Raw genomic sequence first — 21,125 nt, 5'->3', positions numbered from 1 at the left:
TACTTCTGTTCCTATTACAGCAATTTCAGATTTGAGGGTTGTGATTGATACTCAAATGAACGTTAGCTTTTATTAGGACTGTCTATAGTGTATGTGTTTGGGGGTTTCTTGCTGTGTGCTGAGCTTGTGTTTGGCTGTTTGGTTTTTTTTTCCCCTTTTACTTCCCCCCACACATCCCACCCCCACAGATCGTGTACTGTGGCTGACAGGTGGAAGCTGTGAGCTTCTAATCAGGGTTTGAAATCTAGAAGCCTCTGCTCCTTGGTTGAGCCTTAGCCCCTCCCCCTGATTATCAGGAAGTCCAGGGCGTTATAAAGGAGTGAGTCAGAGACCAGGGAGCTTGCGAACAGGGACTGCAAACAGGGAGTTTTGAGAGAGAGTTGAGAAGGGGACGAGGTACACTCACTGTTCTTGAAAATCTTTTCACTACACTCCTGCCCTGCAAGGAGGCATTTAATAACATCTGAGGAATCTCTCAGAAGGAATGCAGATATTAATAGTGATAGGTAACAACAGCAGACATGCAAAGCATGTGCCATGTTTGTCTTCCTCCTGGAAGAAAGAAGGGATTTCGTAGTAAATGCAAGCTGGTCACCATTTTGGAAGAAAAAATTAGAGGACTTGAGGTCCAAGTATTGATCCTACGTTCCATCAGAGAGGATGAAGACTTGCTCAATAGCAGGCAGTGTTTAATCCTGCAGGCACAGCAGACTGAAGAGCCAGTGAGGGCAGTGAAGGACAAGGAAGAAAACTGGCAGCATGTAATCTTTAGAAGAAGGAGGCGGCCAACTCAGGTATCCCCCATTGCTGTAGAGGTAAGTAACCGCTTTCAAGCTCTCTCAATAGGCACTGCGGTAGAGAAGGCTTTGGTAGGGATCTCTCAGGGAAGAAATCCGAAGATAACACCATCTAGCAGAAGGCACGGGATGCATAGTCCTAGCGATGGGGGTTCCATGACCACCACCCCCAAAAGGAAGATGATGGGTGGTAGTGGTTGGGGACTCCCTCCTAAGACGCACGGAGTCATCCATCTGCTGTCCAGACCTGGAATCTCAAGAAGTGTGCTGCCTACCAGGAGCTCGCATTTAGGATGTGACCAAAAGTTCCCAAACTGATCAAACCTTCGGATCGCTACTTCTTCCTGCTTCTCCATGTCAGAACTAACTATACGGCCAAGAATAACCTTGAGCAGGTCACAGCAGATTATGTAGTGCTGGGAAGAAGGATCAAAGCATTTGAAGCGCAAGTAGCGTTCTCGTCTGTCCTCCCTGTTGAAGGAAAAGGTCTGGGTATGGATCGTCAAATTGAGGAAGTAAATGCGTGGATGCGCAGGTGATGTCAGAGAGAGGACTTTGGTTTCTTCAACCATGGGACTCTGTTCCGGGCACAACGATTGTTAGGAAGAGATGGGATCCACCTAACCAAGAGAGGAAAGAGCATTTTCGCGGACAGGCTTGCAAACCTAGTGAGGAGGGCTTAAACTAGATTTGTTGGGGGATGGTGACCAAAACCCTGAAGTAAGTGGGGAAGTTGGATACCGGGAAGAAACATGAGAAGGAATGAGCAACAAGGGAGGACCTCGATTCGGATGGAGATGGTAGGGCCATCAACTGGTTATCTAAGGTGTTTGTACACAAATGCCAGAAGCTTGGGAAACAGGAAGAATTAGAAGTCCTGTCAAAGAACTGTGATTGGAATAACAGAGACTTGGTGGGATGACTCGCAAGACTGGAGCACTGTCATGGAAGGATATAAACTGTTCAGGAAGAACAGGCGAAGGAGACAAGGAGGAGGAGTTGCGTTGTACATAAGAGAGCAGTATGATTGCTCAGAGCTCCAGTATATAGAGGGAGAAAAGACTTGGGTTAAGTCTAGAGTGTATGGGTTAAGTCTAGAGGTGGAAGCAACAGGGGTGATGTTGTAGTTGGTGTCTGCTATAGACCACCAGATCAGGTGGATGAAGTAGACGAGGCTTTCTTCGGACAACTGAGAGAAGCTTCCAGATCACAGGCCCTGGTTTTCATGGGGTCCTTTAATCACCCTGACATCCATTGAGACACCAGTACAGCAGTACACAGACAATCCAGGAAGATTTTGGAGAATGTGGGGGATGATAACTTCTTGCTACAAGTGCTGAAGAAACCAACCAGGGGCCGTGCGCAGCTTGACCTGCTGCTCACAAATAGGGAGGAACTAATAGGGGAAGTAGAGGTGGGTGACAGCCTGGGAAGCAGTGATCATGAGATGCTAGATTTCAGGATCCTGACCAAAGGAAGAAAGGAGGGTAGTAAAATACACACCTTGGACTTCAGAAAAGCAGACTTTGACTCCCTCAGAGAACTGATGGGCAAGATTCCCTGGGATGCTAACATGAAGGGGAAAGGAGGCCAGGAGAGCTGGCAGTATTTTAAAGAAGCCTTATTAAAGGCACAGGAACAAATGATACTGATATGCAGCAAGAAAAGCAAATATGGTAGGTGACCTGATTGGCTTATCAGGGAAATTCTTGGTGAGCTTAAACACAAAAAGGAAGCTTATAAGAAGAGGAAAATGGGACAGATGTCTAGGGAGGAGTATAAATATATTGCTCGAGAATGCAGGGGAGTAAACAGGAAGGTGAAAGCACAATTGGAATTGCAGCTAGCAAGGGATGTGAAGGGTAACAAGACAGGTTTCCACAGGCATGTTAGCAATAAGAGGGTGATGAGAGAGGGTTTGGGGCCCTTACTGGATGAGGGAGGTAATCTAGTGACAGATGATGTAGGAAAAGTTCAAGTACTCGATGTTTTCTTTGCCTCTGTCTTCACAGACAAGGTCAGCTCCCAGACAAATGCTCTAGGCAACGCAGTATGGGAAAAGAGGTGGACAGCTTTTGGTGGGGAAAGAACACGTTAGGAACTATTTAGTAAAGCTAAACATACACAAATCCATGAGCCCGGATTTAATGCATCCAAGGATACTGAGGGAGTTGGCAAATGTCATTGCAGAGACTTTGGTCATTATCTTCAAAAACTCGTCGAGATCGAGAGAGATCCCGGATGATTGGAAAAACACCAAATGGTAGTGCCCATCTTTAAAAAAGGGAAGAAGGATGGATCCAGGGAACTACAGACCAGTCAGCCTTACCTAAGTCCCCAGAAAAATGATGGGGGGGATCCTCAAGGAGTCCATTTTGAAGCACTTGGAAGAGGGGAAACTGATCAGGAATAGTCAACATGGATTCACGAAGGGCAAGTCGTGCCTGACCAATCTGATTAGCTTCTGTGATGAGGTAACTGGCTCTGTGATATGGGAAAGTCAGTGGATGTGATATACCTTGACTTTAGCAAAGCTTTTAATACAATCTCCCACAATATTCTTGCCAGCAAGTTAAGGGAATATGGATTGGATAAATGAACTGTAAAATGGATAGAACGCTGGCTAGACTGTCGGGCCTAACAGGTAGTGATCAATGGCTCAATCTCAGGTTGGCGGTCGGTTTCTAGTGGAGTGCCCCAAGGATCTTTCCTTGGACCGGTTTTGTTCAACATCTTTATTAATGACCTGGATGAGAGGATAGATTGCACCCTCAGCAAGTTCGCAGATGACACTAAGCTAGGGGGAGAGATAGATATGCTGGAGGGCAGGGAGAGGGTCCAGAGTGACCTGGACAGATTAGAGGATTGGGACAAAAGAAATCTGATGAGGTTCAACAAGGACAAGTGTAGAGTCCTGCACTTGGGACGGAAGAATCCCAAGCATAGTTACAAGCTGGGGACCAACTGGTTAAGTAGCAGTTCTGCAGAAAAGGACCTGGGGATTACAGTGGATGAGAAGCTGAATATGAGTCAACAGTCTGCGCTTGTAGCCAAGAAGGCTAATGGCATATTAGGGTACATTAGGAGGAGCATTGCCAGCAGATCCAGAGAAGTGATTATTCCCCTTTATTCAGCTTTGGTGAGGCCACATCTACAATATTGTGTCCAGTTCTGGGCCCTGCACTATAGAAAGAATGACGACGCATTGGAGAGGGTCCAGCGGAGGTTGACCAAAATGATTAGGGGGCTGGAGCGCATGACAGATGAGGAAAGACTGAGGGATTTGGATTTGTTTAGTTTGCAAAAGAGAAGAGTCAGGGGGGATTTGATAGCAGCCTTCAACTTCCTGAACGGAGGTTCCAAAGAGGATGGAGAAAGGCTGTTCACTGTCGTGATGGATGGCAGAACAAGGAGTAGTGGTCTCAAGTTACAGTGGGAGAGGTCTAGGTTGGATATTAGGAAAAACTATTTCACTAGGAGGCTGGAGAAGTACTGGAATGGGTTTCCTAGGGAGGTGCTGGAATCTCCATCCCTAGAGGTTTTTAAGTCTCGGCTTGACAAAGCACTGGCTGGGTTGATTTGGTTGGGACTAGCTGGAGTTACCTGGCGTTGCTCGGTCCTACTCCCCACAAGCCAGTTTGCTTCCCCCCCTCCCCTGCCAGTCCTGCCTCCTGCTGGCTGGTTCTCCTCCTCCCAATCTCCCCCGGCCAGCCCCACTCCCGTCAGCCGCCCCCCACCCCCACCTCAATCTCTCCCGACCAGCTCTGCTTCCCGCCGGCCACCCTTTCTCCCCCCCAACCAGCTCTGCTTCCCGCTGGCCGCCCTTCTCCCAATCTCCCCTGGCCCCCCTCCTCCCCGCCAACTCTGCTTCCCGGTCTCCCCCCCCTTCCTCCTGGTCAGTCCTGCTCACTTCTCGGTCGATTCCTCTCCCCTTCCCCCCGCCCTTGTCAAGTGTGTCCGTGTGGTTTTTTTTATTTTATTTTTATTTTTTTATTTAAAGACTGCCTGGTAACTGTAGCTGTGGGGGGCAGGACAGCTGCCCAAGCTGTTGTGCGTGTCGGGTTGGAGTTAGTCCCGGACAGAGCTGGGGGCCGCAGGTGGCAAGCTCGTGACCTAGGTTGGGCAGCGCAGTGCAGCGGGTTATTTTATATTTTTACAGGTTGAGATCGGGCCCGATGAGGTCCAAAAGTACCTTAAAACCTTCTCCTGGAGGAAAGGTTATCCCCTGCAAAATTTGATTGCGGTAGCTCTTATAGTGTCCAAGATATTAGAGCACAAACATACAAACATTTTCCTTTATATGTTAGATTGGTCCTGCCTTTGGCAGAGGGCTGGGCTTGATGACCTTCTGAGGTTTCTTCCAGCTCTATGATTATGACTCTATAAGATGTTGTGGACAAAAGAGCCAATGTAAATTTGTGGGATGTATAAATCGGGGCATGTTGAGTAGAAGTGGAGAAGTTATTTTACCTTTGTATTTGGAACTGGTGTGACTGTGGCTGGAACACTGCTCAGTTCCAGCATTCACAATTTAAGAATGATGTTGATAAATGGAGAGGGATCAGAGAAGATCCACAAGAATGATTAAGGGACTAGAAAACATGCCTTTATAGGCAGACTGTATTAGGGTGCTCAATTATTTAGTTCAAAAATGAGAAGGTTCAAGGGTGACATAAAATACAGTTGGTAACTACCCATATAGGGAACAAATTTTTAATAATATGGACTTTCTAGTCTAGCAGAAGAAGGTATAACATGATGTAGTGGCTAGAAGTTGAAGCTAGACAAATTCAGGCTGGAAATAAGGTAAATTTTTGATAGTAAGGCTAAAAAAACCCATTAGAACAACTTATCAAGGTACTGGCAGATTCTCTATGACTGACCATTTTTAAATGAAGATTGGATTTTTTTTTTTCTGAGAGATGCTCTAGGAATTAATTTGGCAAAGTCCTATGGCCTGTATTACAGAGGATGTCAGACTAGATAATCACAGTGGTCCTATCTGACCTTTATTATTAAAATGAGTTTTTGATGTCCTGTTCATTAGTAACTTAAACAGAAATGTAGCACCTATGTGTAGCATACTTATTTATCCAAGAAGTTATGATAAATGAAGACCTATCAATGATGTGGAAGAGGAAATGTGTACACGTTTACATGCAAGGCCCCTCTCCAGCTCTATTGCCTCTGCTAGAGAGGCAACAGCGCCAGGAGGGGGCATCAGGTGGGAGCCAGTATGTATGGGGAGCTAGCTTTTTAAGCTAGGTCCCCACGCATACTGATTCCGCAGAGCCATCTCTTCTCCTCCTTCTCCCCGCCCCCCAAAGGAAGCAGCATGGTTTGAATTTGTTAGTGGTTACACGTTTACGTCAATTAACACATTTTTAACATCCCTAATATGTACTACTTGTTTCATTCAAATATACAAGCCTATGCCTAGGCTTCCACAGTGAAATTTGCCTTTGCAATTAAAACTTTAATTTGCACTTTGATTCAGTGAGGAAGCAAGTGTGTACCATTTCTTCAGAATCTGTATCCTGTCAGTTTTGTTGATGCCCATTAGTCAACTATCTTGTTCAGTGTTTCTGATTTGTGATGTTTCCCCTGAGTCTTTAGATCAGTTTTTCTCAAACTGTGCTCCGCGGAGCCCAAGGGCTCTGCAAGACATCTCCAGGGGCTCCGCGAGGTTGACAAACTGGAAACATCGATAGGTACAACACATACTATGAGTGGACCGCTGGGGCTCTGCATAAATTTTTATGCATGTAAAGGGCTCTGGAGCCCAAAAAGTTTGAGAACTGCTGCTCTAGATGATACGGCGTGAGAAAAGTGTCCGTATGAGAGCTACTCTTTCCTGTGCAGTGGGTTATCCAGTGCTTTCTGAAATTTCAGGTAATTGTTTTTAAAGTTGTAGAGAGCAATATTGCACTGAAAGGATTAAAGGGATAGAGGTCCACAGGTTATTTATTCCAACTTGTAATTTGGATTCTAAAATCGAATACCAAATAGGTGAATCTTTTAAAAAAAAAAACAAAAAAAACTTTTTTTTTCTTATCACTAAGATTCTTCAGAAGAATGCTGGTACTTCGCAACAAACGGATTACATGGCTTGGGTCAGGCAGAAATTATCATTATGTTGTTGTGTTTGCCAAATGAAGATGTTATTCCTAAAGAAATATTCACGTTGTTTGTTAACATATATAAGGATGCAGTGAAAGGTATGGAGTTTTAATTTGTAGCTTAAGATATCTTATTGCTGACATATTCTAAGAAGGTTCCTACCAATTTTGTTTGAAAGTTCTCAGCACTCATAACTATTTTCTCAGCTTCTGTCAAAGTTATACAGGCGATTTAATTTAGGAATGTTTCATTTTTTTTCACTATACTATAAGCTACCACACTGCATTTTTGTCTCATCCGTTTTAAAAAAAAACAAACTTTGGTATGATGGGTTGTAGATGTAAATGCTTTGAGCCCTGGTCCAGCAAGACAAGAGCTGTCCTGAATAGGGATGTGAATGCTTTTCTGGATGTGGTTAACCAGCGACCAAGCTGGAGTGGGCCCCCTACCTGTACTCTTTGTGATTAACTGGTTAAACATAATGTTTAACTAGCTAACTGATTAAACAGGGTTTTACATCCCTAACTTTAAATAGTTAAGTACATGCTTAAATGGTTTCTTGAATTAGAGCTTGATTGGAAAAACTTAACTAATATTATGTACATAGACTTGCTGAACAGAATTTTTGTGAAATATGAATAGTTTTGTGAATGTTTTATTAAAAAGATCTGAGTTGGAAAAAAATGTTGTGAAACTGATAAAAGTGATAAAAACAAAATGCAATACCATGTTGATAGTACCAAAGCTCAAACACAATATTTTTAGTGCATTTGGCTTCTAAAAACAGCCAATTTTTAATGTACAAAACTATAAAGGACTTAAATAAGAGGAAAGGGTGAAGAAGGTCTGTATCCTGTTGTCCTGAAAAGCTGCAATATGCACCCTGTTGTTGTAAAAATGCACAAGCGAGATGATGATCACATTAGGGATGTTAAAATGTGGAGAACTGACTAGTTGAGTAGTCGATGGAATTTCTATTGACTAGTCGATGTGCATTTCAAAGGAGGAATGCGGAAGTGCCTAAGAGCTCTTACCCTGCTGACTCTGGGCTGCACATGGGTGCCTGCTTTGAAATGTACAACAGTCCCCAGTAGGGTGTCTTGTGCATTTCAAAGCCATAGAGCCGGGTTCCACGTGGCATCCTGTGGAAATGCTCCCGGGCTCCACAGCTGCCCCTTTGAAACACGGAGGTAGTATTTCAAAGGAGCAGCCGCTGCACAGCTGATCCCTGGCTCTGCTGTGTGGCCCCGTCGCTTTGAAGTACCCCTTTTGTCCCCCACATCTTCCCCTTTGCTGCTCTATCTTATAGAGACAGCAAGGGTGGGGGGGATAGGTTAGTCGACAGACTATTCGATAAGCAAGGCAGTTGCTTATCGGATAGCCTACTAGTCCTTAACATCCTTAGTTGACATAGTAACGGGTGGATTTCTTCCAGATACCAACATGTGTAAGAATGCATACTTCACCATGGAAAAAACCCTTAAATGTTAAGACTTTAACTACACTTTTCTTTTACTAGGAAAGTACATAGGAAACTTGGAAAATGTTACCTTCACTGAAAGCTTTCTTGGTAGCAAGGATCATGGAGGATTCCTATTTGTTGCACCAACTTTGCAGAAACTTGACAGTCTCCTGTTACCAAATAATCCTTTTCTTTGTGGCATTCTCATTCAGAAACTGGAAATACCATGGGCAAAGGTTTTTCCAATTCGTTTAATGTTGAGATTGGGAGCAGAATATGGGGGTAAGTTTTAACATTAAGTGTGTATGTTAAGGCCCAATCCTGCAAAGACATACGCACATGTAACTTTGTGCACTGTGAATGCTATTCCTTTCAAAAATTAAACATGAGTGTGATTCTCCAAAGGCTTGGGCCTTAAATTTGTATTTTTTACATCAAACCTGCTTTTGTTTGTTTTTGTTTTGTTTTAAAGTTTTGTAAATGTGGTTCAGATTTCATGCTGCTTGAACACCTCTTAAAACGGTATCAATTTAGTCAGGGTAGATGTACTTAAAATATCAGTTTTGACCATAAAATATTGATTCTTCCAATTTTGTTTCATGAGAAACAAAGATAAATGTTTGCTAACCCAACCTGTGATATGAAATCTGAGCGTGCTGACGGATTTTTGATTGTGTATGTACCATAGTATATTGAAACTTTTCTGAATTATCAGATGTAATACTTGTGAAGTGTACTGAAAACAGAGCTTTGATCTTATTAATGTAAACTTAATGCTAGTGTCTAATACTTTATGGACTAAATTCTTTAACTCCATATAGGTCATTAATAAGCAGATTTCCCCATAAAATTGACACTGTTAATTGTCATTTATTCCATTGAAAATAAGGGTTGTGGCTGTTCAAAATGGAGTAAAAGGAGCAAAATACACAAATCTCATTGATAATTAGTTGTGTGTTTAATTTATCTGAAATGTGTGGAAACTTAGGCCAGGTCTAAACTGGCGGAGAAAATCATGGAAGTTGTGCAACTCCAGTATGTGAATTGCATAGCTGGAGTCTGTGTACCTTATATTGATTTTCGGTGGTGGCCCCACAGTGGGAAGTCAACAGAAGAAACTCTCCCCTGCTGACTTCCCTTACTCCTGGTGACAGTGAGGAGTACTGCAGTCGACGGGAGTGCCCTCAGCATTCAATTTAGCCAGTTTTTACTTGACTCTCTCTAAACTGAACCCAGAAGACTGATCGCCAAAGTGTCATTCCTCTGCTAAGTGGAAACATGGCATTAGAATAAAAGTGACGCCTTTTTCATAGTCCAGGTGGGCATGAACTTCACCCCAGTTGATAGGCTGGCTGTGCCACTGCAATGCAACTTTTCGGTGGCAGTCTTCCTACTTGTACAGAGTGCTGTTCTTTTACATTTTGCTATACAGACATTTTGTGCTGCTGAACCAGAATAAGCACAGACTTTATCAGTTTCCTGATGTCATTTCCCTGCAATAAGTAATGAAGTGTATCATTTTGCATGCGGTAAAGAAAGAAAGGCTGCAGCTGGCTTCACATTTTAATTGGTTTAGATTATTTTGCAATGGTCTTTGTCACAATGTTCTTTCTTCCTTTAAAAGTGTACCCAACTCCTGTAATAAGTATCAGACACCGAAAGCCTCTCTTTGGGGAGATAGGACACACAATCATGAATTTACTTGTTGTGAGTAAAAATTTTTGTTACCCTCCTAATTATACTTCAGATGAATGTGAAGCTAACCTCTCTCAGTTTTGGTATGGCTCCTTGAAGTTAAACTATTTGTCATCTTGCAAAAACTGTTCTAATGTGTTTTAATTTACTTGGGTGTGAAGGACATATTAGACTTGAGTCTGTTTACACAATGAAATGGTCTATTAAAATAGTGTTAAGTACTTAAAGTTAGTTACTGATATTGAAATATACTAATATTTTAAAGGAATAAATCAAAGTTATAAGTAGTCAATATTAATTAGCGCTTTCGGTAACACAGCTTTAGGCAATTAGATCTTTTGTTCTCCATAACATCGGACTTTTATCCGTTATGATTTGTACCTAGTTAATCCAAACTAGATCTTACAGGGTTAAAACTACTTGGTGTGCATGCCCAGAAGGGACACCAACTTTTTCAGGTGAATTGGTGATAGCTATTGCTGGAAAGATGTTTAAGTAGACAGGTTGATGCTGGCTTGATACTCTTTAACGTAACCAAATTGGTTCTACAGGCAGTCCCCGGGTTACGTACAAGATAGGGACTGTAGGTTTGTTCTTACGTTGAATCTGTATGTAAGTTGGAACTGGCGTCCAGATTCAGCCGCTGCTGAAACTGATCATTTTCAACAGCGGCTGAATCTGGATGCCAGTTCTGACTTACATACAGATTCAACTTAAGAACCCCAGGCGTCCCCAAGTCAGCTGCTGCTGAAACTGGTCAGCGGCTGATTCCAGGAAGCCGGGGGCAGAGCAACTCTGCCTCGGGCTTCCTGTAGTCAGCCGCTGGTCAGTTTCAGTAGCGGCTGACTTGGGGACACCTGGGGCAGAGCAGCTGGGGTGCTGCTGGGTTGCACCAGTAGTGCTGCTCCTCGGCGCTACTGGAGCAACCCAGCAGCACCCCAGCTGCTCTGCCCTAGGCGTCCTGATTCAGCCGCTGCTGAAACTGACCAGCAGCGGCTGAATCAGGATGCCTGGGGCAGAGCAGCTGGGGTGCTGCCGGGTTGGTCCAGTAGCGCCGAGGAGCGGCGCTGCGGGACCAACCCAGCAGCGCCCCAGCTTCTCTACCCCAGGCTTCGTGGGCAGAAAAGCCTGGTCTGCTGGGGAGGAGGGGGCACTAGCTGCGCCCCCCCCCCAGCAGACCAGGAGACGCGGAGCAAAGCTGCGGAGGCTGCCCACAGTGGGACAGCCGCGGCACGCCTGGGCTGTCCCGCTGCGGGTGGCCTCCGCGGCTTTGCTCCCCGTTTCCCTGGTCTGCTGGTCAGACCAGGGAGACGGGGAGCAAAGCCTCGGAGGACGCCCGCAGCGGGACAGCCGCAGCGCGCCTGGGCTGTCCCGCTGCGGGCGCCCTCCACGGCTTTGCTCCCCGTCTCCCTGGTCTGACCAGCAGACCAGGGAGACGGGGAGCAGCTTTTCTCGCCCCGGAGGACGCGAGTGGCGGGACCGCGGCTCATCTGGGCGTCCCGCCGCTCCCGTCCTCTGGGGCAAGAAAAGCCCCGTTCGTAACTGCAGATCCGACATAAGTCGGATCCGCGTAACTCGGGGACTGCCTGTATATGAAGTATGTTAAATTACAGTTTCTTGGCCCAGGGTTGAATTTTTCTGGTTAGTTGAAATTAGAACAAGTGTTTTGGGCAAAGTTCCCTTTTTAAAAACCATTCCTACCCCTTTTTTTGGCTTGTTTATAAATACTTGCTTTGTTTTAGTTGTTGGTTTTGACAAAATCTGGAGCCTCTGACTAGGATGATGAGATGATTAGGTTACTTACTTTGTTACACTGTTCAATTCATTAGACCAGTGTTTATCAACCAGTGGTACGAGTACCCTTAGGGTACTTGAGAGAAGTCTGGGGGGTACATCAACACAACTGAAATTTGGAGGAAACTGAATTTTTGTTTTAAATTTTACAGCGTCGTCTTATTTTTGTACTTTTTCTACCCAAACATTTCATTGCCTGCCTGGCTACGATTAAGTAGTTTAAACAAATGTGTTGCAATGATGGGGGAAAAAATTTGTGTCTGGAAACTATAGATACTGGGGGTATTTATAATTTTTTTTAAAGGGGTACTTTATAAAAAAAAAGGTTGAGAAACACTGCATTACACCATGGTACTTATTAGCAAGTCATTTAGCATGTTTCCTTTTCTGTAAAATGGAAATAAAAGTATTTGTTCTGTAAGAGTGCCAGGGGAGTGGTGGAGTGATTAGAATTACAAAGTATTATATTTTAAACAATTTTGTTATAAAACTCAACATGATACAGAGATGGCAGTGTCCTTTAAGGTGATCACTAGATTTCTGTTTGAAGAAATCATTTGCCATGCACATCTGTAGTATTGCTGAAATGATACAGTACAACTGAAGCTTATGATCTATTACATGGCTAATTTTGATTGTTGCCTTGTAATAACTGATCTACCCAAAAAAAAGGGTTTTTACCATGAGTTAGCTAATACATGGTAAAATCCTACTGTAGACAAAGCAGGTGTAATTTTAACATGTTAACCAGTTAAGGTAAACTCTTGTAAATGCCACATGAAACTGTAACTGCCTTGACCACAACAGGAATTTATCATGCGAGTGACCATGTGTAAACACGTTCAAAAAGTTTTTTTCCCTTGTATGGGCACGCTCACCAGTAACAATACTGCTGCAGCTAATTGAGATTCCTTTAGCTCAAGTAAACTTCTGAAGAGTTATGTGAAGATGTCCTATGGGTAAATGTTAAGTGATGTAGTGCTTTTTTATTTTTTTTAAAATGATGGTATGTCAGGTTAAAACTTTGACACTTAAACAGTTAGTTAATAAAGTATTTGTTTGTTACAGGATCTCAGAAATTACCAATATACCTTGCATACCATAGATAACTTATTTATTCATATGGAAATGGGTAAAAGCTGCATTAAAATCCCTCTGAAGAGATATAATGAAGTGAGTAAAAATGCGTAGATCATACTAATATATTCAGGAAATCTAACTCTTCCATTTTCCTCCTATAATATCTCTGAAATCTTGAAGATGAGAAATTGACAAAAATACTGTGAACCAATTTAACTAGAAGCTGCAAAATTCAAAAGACCTCATTAGAGGTTACTGTCTTGTCCAAATTGAGTGGCCTATGATTGTTTTATTAACTGTTCAGTGGACTAATTTTTTAGTTTTTAAACTTAAGTGTCAAGTACTCCTCCCTTCCCCCAAACAATATATTTTCATTGGATTGACTACCTGCTTCAGTGCTAATAGTTTAGCAAGATTGACAAGATCACTCTAGGATGGTAAAGTTAAGCAGGAAGATGGGTGATGAGTATAGGTGCTATTTGATAATAGAAATGTGGAGGAAGATTTCACTGAAATTTCTTTCAAGAATGTTTATACATTCAGTTTCTTGAACTGTGAAGTTTGTTCTTGTTTAAAAGGTGGCTTGACAGAAACATAGAATTGTATGTATAATCAAGCAGCGCATGAGTTTTTTTCCCCGGAAGTTATTTTAAATAATTTTTTGCCAATTTCAGCCTTAAAATTCATACTGTTTTTGCACATTCACAGTAAATCTGCTTGGAACTATGACAGAAACCAATAATAAGCACTTGTTCTTCAAGTGTTTGCTTGTGTCCATTCTACCTTAAGGGTGTGTGCTACCCACATGTATCGATGCCAGAAGCTTTTCCTTTAGCAGTATCCATAGGTGAGCAGTTGAGTTAACCTGTAAAGTGGCACCTCCTTGGCATGGTTTGCTTGCTCCCTTACCCTCCATTCCTTCTTGCTGCCAGTGATGGTGCTGGAACCTTTTGCTGCCTTGTGCAGCTACTGTTAGTGTTACGCTCAACCTTTTTTCCTGTAAAAAGTTATAGTTGTTAGCTATTTGTTATCCTTTAATAGTTTTAGTATAGCTAGTGTTAGTAGTTGGGCTCAAACAGGACTTTGCCTTAGGATGGGAACCAGACAGGGAACCAAGCATCTATTTTGAGGGTATGCCCAAGGATGACCTTACCAGACTGTTTCTGGGATCCAACTGTCTTTCCCAGCTCCTCCATGCCTGGACACATACCACTTTGCTCAAGTGGGTCCCTCAGACGATGGCAGGAGTATACACCGTGCATTTTGTTTCTACTCTTTTTCATTGCCCTCAACTTAAAGGATTTGTATTTTTATATAGCGATATTCCCAGGACACAGGTGATTCCTCTGGTTCTCAATGAGACCTGGACACTACCAGTTCAGTCCTCCCTTTGGCCTGGTGACCACACTGAGGGCGTTCACCAAGTGTATGGCTGGTCCTACTAACCTAAGATACCGAAAGCTGCATCTATTCCCGTATCTCAACTGGCTTGTCAAGGCCTGCTCCTCATCCAAGGTTTGATGGGGTGCTCAGGAGCTACTGATCATTTGCAGGACTCTCAGCGTCTTTGTGAACACCAGGAAGTCCATAATTATCTCTGTACAGAAGATAGAATTTATGAAAGTAGTATTGGACTCTGCCCAGGCAAGAGCTTTCCTGCCATTGTACACATTTCAAGTTCTATTGAGCCTCATCACCGAGGTGTCCACATTTCCCCTGATGACAGCCAGGGTCTGTGTATGCCTGTTGAGCCACATGACAGAATGCAGTATGTAGTGCACCATGCTAGACACCACATGCAACTGCCCCAGCGCTGTCTAGCTTTGACCTACTCCTAGTCTAGGGACCACCTGGAAACAGTTATCCTCATCTCTCCAGCAGTCCTTGCCTCACTTCAGTAGTGGACTGGAGCCAAAAATGTCCTGGATGGAGTCCTGTTCAGTGGTCTCACTCACCCTACTGAACTGGTGTCAGATGCCTTGAACCTCAGTAGGTGAGCACAACTGGTAGGTCTGAAGACTATGGGAGACTGTCCCTGGATGAGATCTTGTTGCACATAAACATCAAAAAGCTAAGGGCAATCCAGTGGGCCTGATGAGTATTCCTGCTCCGTCTGTTGGGCAAACTGGTGAGGGTCGTGATGGATAACATATCCTCAGTATTCTACTAGGGATGTCATTGTGTGGATAACTACACAATTAACTGATAAGCCTAGGCTTATTGGGTAATCTTGTCAACTGCATGCATACCCTCCCAAACACACACTTTGCTACCTCTATCAGAGGCAGCAAGGTGGCAGGGAGCGGGAACCAGTGCCCGTGATGATAAAAAGCCAGCTTCCCACAAGCACCAGATCTGCTACAGAGGTAGCTGGGGGGCGGAATCAGGAAGGAGCCAGTGCTGGGGGAGTGGGCTTAAAAGCCAGTTCCCCCCAGCACCAATTCCACTGTAACACCTGCCCCCTCCCACACAGTGATGCCTCTGAAAGGCATCAGCATGGGGATGTGCAGGGGAGGGTGCTGCAAAGCAGCCTCTGTCCACAGGGAGCACAGACCCACCACCAACAGAGGCTGTTTAGTAGCAGCAATTCCTGCTCCAGAAGCCCGCCGTGAGCTTGGGCCCACCGCAGGCCCTGCTTCCCTGCACTGCTGCCTCTGTAGCAAAGGCAGCAGCGCAGGGTGCCAGGCAGCCATTCCATGATGAGAACTGGTTTTTAAGTGACTCCCCTCATGGAATGGCTCTGACTGATGTAGAGGCAGCAGTACAAGGTGGAAGGGGCCTCCTCAGGCGTGTACTGGCTGTGGGCCCCTTCCCCAGGGACTATTGAATAGTCGTGAAACTGCTAATATTTCAAGTGGTTACACGACTGTTCAATTACACAATATCTAACATCTCTAGTTCTACATTTAACAGTTAGGGAGGACTTCTACATCAGCCATGACATCCATCTGGTACCAGAAATATCTTGATGGATCATCTCGAGGGATTTCTTCTCTTACCCATGAGTGCTTCCTCCACCCGGAGGTGGCCTCCTTGCTCTTTCAGAGGTGGGGCATTCCCCAACTTGATCTGTTCGCTACCAGGTAGAACAGGAAATGCCATCACTTTTGCTCCTGCCGGGGGCTGGACAAGGGCACTTTCTTGGATATCTTCCTTTTGCTGTGGAGCAGTCAAGAGCAGAGGTGGGCAATAATTTTTGACAGGGGGGCCACTCGGAGAATTTGGAAAGTGGTCGAAGGCTGCGCTCTTCATGATATTAATGGAGGAGTTGCAGAGACTGGGACGGAGGTTAGGTGCAGAAGGGAGCTTGAGGAAGGGAGGTAATTTAGGTGAAGGAGGCAGTTATGACCTGGGGCACTAGACTAGGATGCAGGGGGTTGGATTGTGACCTAGGACAGCGAATTAGGGTAAGGGGTGTGTGCGTGCGCGTGCAGGGGTTTGGGTTGTGAACTAGGGCAGGAGGGTACTGTGATCTGGGGCATGCCAGATCTGGAAGGGGATATGGGGGCAGAGGATTTAGCTATGTGGAATGGGGGGGCAGAGGGCTGGGGAAGGGAGGAGCTGGAGTACCAGAGGCAGGGTCTAGCCAGGAGACTTAACAGCCAGCAGCCCATTCCTGTATCAGCCTCCCTATAGGCTGCAGCCATGTGCTTTGTGTATAACTATGAGCCTCTTGTGCTTCATGGCTGCCTGTTGTTGAAACAGGCAGCTCCCAGTGGCCAGTTTCTGGCCAGAAGCCAGCCAGTGGGATTGTGCTAGGGACAGGAGCAGCTCCTAAAACTTTCCTTCCTCCCCTCCAGGCTCAGTTTTTAAAGTGAAACTGCCTCTCCACAGCATCTGCAGGCTGGATCTGGTGGCTTGATGGGCTGTATTTTGCCCAGGCCTGATCTACACAGCTGTAAACTCCTACATGCCTCCACACGTAGTGCCTGGGGTCACCTAATGTGGAACAGACGTGGGCAAGCACTCAAAGCTTCTGTAACTGGTGTTCTTTGAGATGTGTTGCTCGTGTTTGTTTCATGACCAATCGTCCTTTCCCACTGTCATAGTTTCTGGCAAGAAGGAACTGAGTGTGGTAGTGGGAGGCACAGAGCACATTGTCCCTTATACTGTGCCATGGCGGCATCGCTCCAGAGGTCACCAGAGCTGTTCCCCTACAGATACTGCTGAGGGAAAAGCTTCTGGCACTGGTGTATGTTGGAAGCACACACTCCTAATGAGGAATAGACTTGAAGAGCACTAGTTGTGGAACAGGTAACTGTTTTCTGGTTTTAGGGGACCCTATTGGGCTTTGCAAATTTTGCAAACTGGGTTGACCTATACATAAAAAAAAATGTAACGTGTAACTTTAAAAATGAATAGTCCTGTGGCACCTTAAAGACTAACAAAATACATATAAATAATATAGTATCATGAGCTCTTCAGTGGGTTTTGCCCACGAAAGCTCATGATACCATATATATTTTTGTTAGTCCTGTTGCACTTTAGAAACTATTTGTGATAAAAAGGTGTCTTTGGAGGTCCTTAATGTTTGGTAGTATACTTTGTGAGAGGATTAACTTACATCAACTCTTCCCAATCAGTCAAACATTGAAGTTATGGTCATAAGTTCATAAAAATGTATCCTGATAAGTTGTTAATTCTAAAAAACAAGATGTAAAAATGTAAATGATACTTCAGCTTTATATAGAAAAAGCTAATGCTTACACAGAACTATCTTATCCATAGGATGATTTAGGGTGGTTGCCTCAAGCCCCATGATTTAGGGAGTCCCCCTAGCGACTACTTCAACCATCCTTTGGGTGGGACCCAAGGAATTACTTGAGGGCGGAAGGAGGCTGGTGCGGGGAGGCAGCAGGGTTCACCCCCACTGGTCCAATGCACTCACGTGATGGTGAGAGCCAGAGTGTCCCAACAGCCTGCTCTGCTCCTCCCTCCCCACCAGCCTTTGCCATCTAGCTGTGCCCCACTTCTCCATGGCAGCAGGAAGTAGAGCATCCTAGGCTTCCCTTCACTGTGGAAAAGTGGAGCACAGCCGGACGGGAGATGAAGGCAGGGAGGAGTAAAGCAGGCTGCTAGGTTGCTCTGACTCCTGTCACCATGAGTGCAGGGGATGGGGGGGGGCAAACCCTGCTTTCTGTCCCATGCCCAGCCTCTGGTAAATCCCCTGGCTCTCCCATTGCTCAGAGGAAGGGCGAAGGGATGGGGCTTGGGGGAAGAGGTGGAGGCAGGGCATGGCCTGTGGCCCCCAGCCCTCCTGCCCGGGACATCCCTGTGCTTACACTAGAGAAGCAGTTATTTTCCTAATCCAGGCTGAAATTTTCAACTCCGGCACATTCTGATCTGGCATGATTTTAGTTAGCCAGATATCCACTTAAGAGTGTGGCCAAGTTTCCTCGCAGTCCCATAACGTTTGTTTACGGCTGCGAATCCTGGCTCTGTGTTCTGTGCTGAAATTTAGCTCTAATTTACCCCCTAAATGTCTTCTAAGAGCCAAGTAAGCAGTGGAAGTGCTAGTAATGCTGCAAGACAATATTGATCTCCCATGGTTTGGCAAATTCTCTGGTTCCACACTGCTCAGGTCTGAACCAGAGGTTGAGAGTTCAACCCATGTAGCATTTCATCTGAAACAATGCTATTTTGCTGTTACACCACTAGAGTCCACAGAGGCCTCAACAAAAGAGCAAAGTTTTGATGCAGAAATGTCAGTGTCTAAATCAACATTTCATATTTGCAGATCATGAAAGTGATAAATTCTTCCAATGAGCATGTTGTTAGCATTGGAGCCAGTTTTAGCACTGAAGCAGATTCTCACTTAGTTTGTGTACAGAGTGATGGAGTTTATCAGACACAAGCAAATAGTGCTACTGGCCATCCTAGGAGAGGTAAGAGGTTTATTATATTTTTAATGTTCCATCAAATCTCTGAAGTTTGTATGTGCACCAACCAGTAGCTCGGGAACTACTGTTAGATCTTTGAAGCCCCTGATAGGTGATCCTGACAAGTTTGGCCAAGAGGCTATCAAGTGCCAGTGTGTCAACTGCCCTTCCCCCCACTGCCGCACATCTCCTGCCCTTTGCCTTACAGCTTCCCCACCCAACAGCCTCCTGCTTGCTGTGCAGAGCAGGGAAGGCAGAGGAGGGGGTGCTGATGTCAGCATTCCCCCTCTCCCATCCTGTATTCTGTCTCCACAGAATGGAGGGGGGTACAATAGGACTTGAGATGGAGGGGGTTTGCTGGCTGGTTTTGAGAGTGGTGCAGGGACAGGGCAGGGGTGAGTCTGCCTTAGCTCCACTGCACCACCACCCAGGAAGCACCTAAGGTAAGCAGTTGCTAGCTGGAGCCAGCTCCAAACCCCTGTCTCAGTCATGAACCCCCTCCTGTACCCCAAGCCCCTGCCCTAGCCCTGAGCCCCCTGGACCCAAACTCCCTTACAGAGCTTGTACTCTGAACCCTCTCCTGCATCCCAACCCCCTGGCTGGTTGGAAGGAGGGAGGGAGGGAGTACAGAGTGAGCAGGGGTGGGGCCTCAGAGAAGGGGCACAAAGGAGGTGGGGTAAGGGTATTGGGTTGAGGTAGATTCTGGATTGCACTTAAATTCAAAAAGTGATTTTGTGCTTAAAAGGCTGGAGACCCCTGCTGTAATGATTTAGGTAGCTACAAGGTGCATATTCTTGTAGTTTTGTGTGGGCAGATCCTATATAATTCCAAGTGCCTGGACCACAGTACAAAGGAGTGGAACAATTAAGCAGTGTATATTACATATATGTATGATATTCAGTAGCTAGCAAAAATACTTCATAAAGCAGTGTTTGACAGCCTTCTCTTAATATTCCATTTATACTGAATAGTAATAGAAATGTAGCCATGTTAGTCTGGTGTAGCTGAAGCAAAATACAGGACTATGTAGCACTTTAAAGACTAACAAGATGGTTTATTAGATGATGAGCTTTCGTGGGCCAGACCCACTTCCTCAGATCAAATAGTGGAAGAAAATAGTCACAACCATATATACCAAAGGATACAATTTAAAAAAATGAACACATATGAAAAGGACAAATCACATTTCAGAACAGGAGCGGGTTGCGGGGGGGGGTGGAAGGTAAGTGTCTGTGAATTAATTACATTAGAGGTGGGGAGAGTTAGATGTCTGTGAGCTAATGGTATTAGAGGTGATAATTGGGGAAGCTATCTTGGTAATGGGTAAGATAGTTTGAGCCTTTGTTCATTCCTTTTTGGAGAGTGTCGAATTTTAACATGAATGACAGTTCAGAGGATTCCCTTTCAAGTGCAGATGTAAAAGGTCTTTGTAGCAGAATGCAGGTGGTTGTCATTAAGTCTCGAATACCACATTTTACAAACTTCTCCCCTCCGATCCCACCTTGGAATACCAAAAGAAACTACACTGTCTCCTTAAAAGCCTCCCCACAGCTACTCGGGAACAAATCCACACAGAAACACCTTCTGACCCCTGACCAGGATTGTTCTATCTGTTTCCCAAGATCCATAAACCTGGGCACCCCGGACGTCCCATCATCTCTGGTATTGGCACGCTCACTACTGGTCTATCCAGCTATGTAGACTCTCTCCTCAAACCCTACGCAACCAACACCCCCAGCTATCTCAGAGACACTACTGACTTCCTAAGGAAACTACAAAACATCAGTAACCTCCCCAATAACACCATCCTTGCCACCCCAACATCCCACATGAAGACGGATTACAAGCAATTAGAAACACTATCCCAGAGGACACCACTGCCAATCTGATAGCAGACCTATGTAACTTTGTTCTCACCCACAATTATTTCCAGTTTGAGAACAACTTATACCTCCAGATCAGCAGCACAGCCATGGGTACACGCATGGCCCCACAGTATGCTAACATCTTTATGGCTGGAATGAACAAAGGCTCAAACTAGCTTCCCCAATTATCACCTCTAATACCATTAGCTCACAGACATCTAACTCTCCCCACCTCTAATATAATTAATTCACAGACACTTACCTTCCTTCCTCCCCCTCCCCCCTCTGCATCCCCCTCCTGTTCTGAAATGTGATTTGTCCTTTTCATATGTGTTCATTTTTTTAAATTGTATCCTTTGGTATACATGGTTGTGACTATTTTCTTCCACTATTTGATCTGAGGAAGTGGGTCTGGCCCATGAAAGCTCATCAT

General features: G+C 44.8%; 1 protein-coding gene across 4 annotated transcripts in view; it reads left to right on the top strand.

The window, feature by feature from the left end:
* ZFYVE16 (zinc finger FYVE-type containing 16) overlaps positions 1-21,125 on the top strand; it is an 87,948-nt gene that overhangs the window by 56,459 nt on the left and 10,364 nt on the right. For all 4 annotated transcript variants that reach the window (XM_006124320.5, XM_075932214.2, XM_025185282.3 and 1 more), the window contains 5 exons: positions 6,860-7,015; positions 8,437-8,661; positions 10,004-10,086; positions 12,937-13,041; positions 18,686-18,833. In XM_006124320.5, coding sequence (XP_006124382.3) covers positions 6,860-7,015; positions 8,437-8,661; positions 10,004-10,086; positions 12,937-13,041; positions 18,686-18,833 — 717 coding nt within the window. The remainder of the gene's footprint in view (positions 1-6,859; positions 7,016-8,436; positions 8,662-10,003; positions 10,087-12,936; positions 13,042-18,685; positions 18,834-21,125) is intronic.

This window comes from Pelodiscus sinensis, chromosome 6, assembly GCF_052426305.1.
Source record: "Pelodiscus sinensis isolate ZL-2025 chromosome 6, ASM5242630v1, whole genome shotgun sequence".
Taxonomy (NCBI): domain Eukaryota; kingdom Metazoa; phylum Chordata; order Testudines; family Trionychidae; genus Pelodiscus; species Pelodiscus sinensis.
This window is presented reverse-complemented; position numbering and strand designations above follow the sequence as displayed.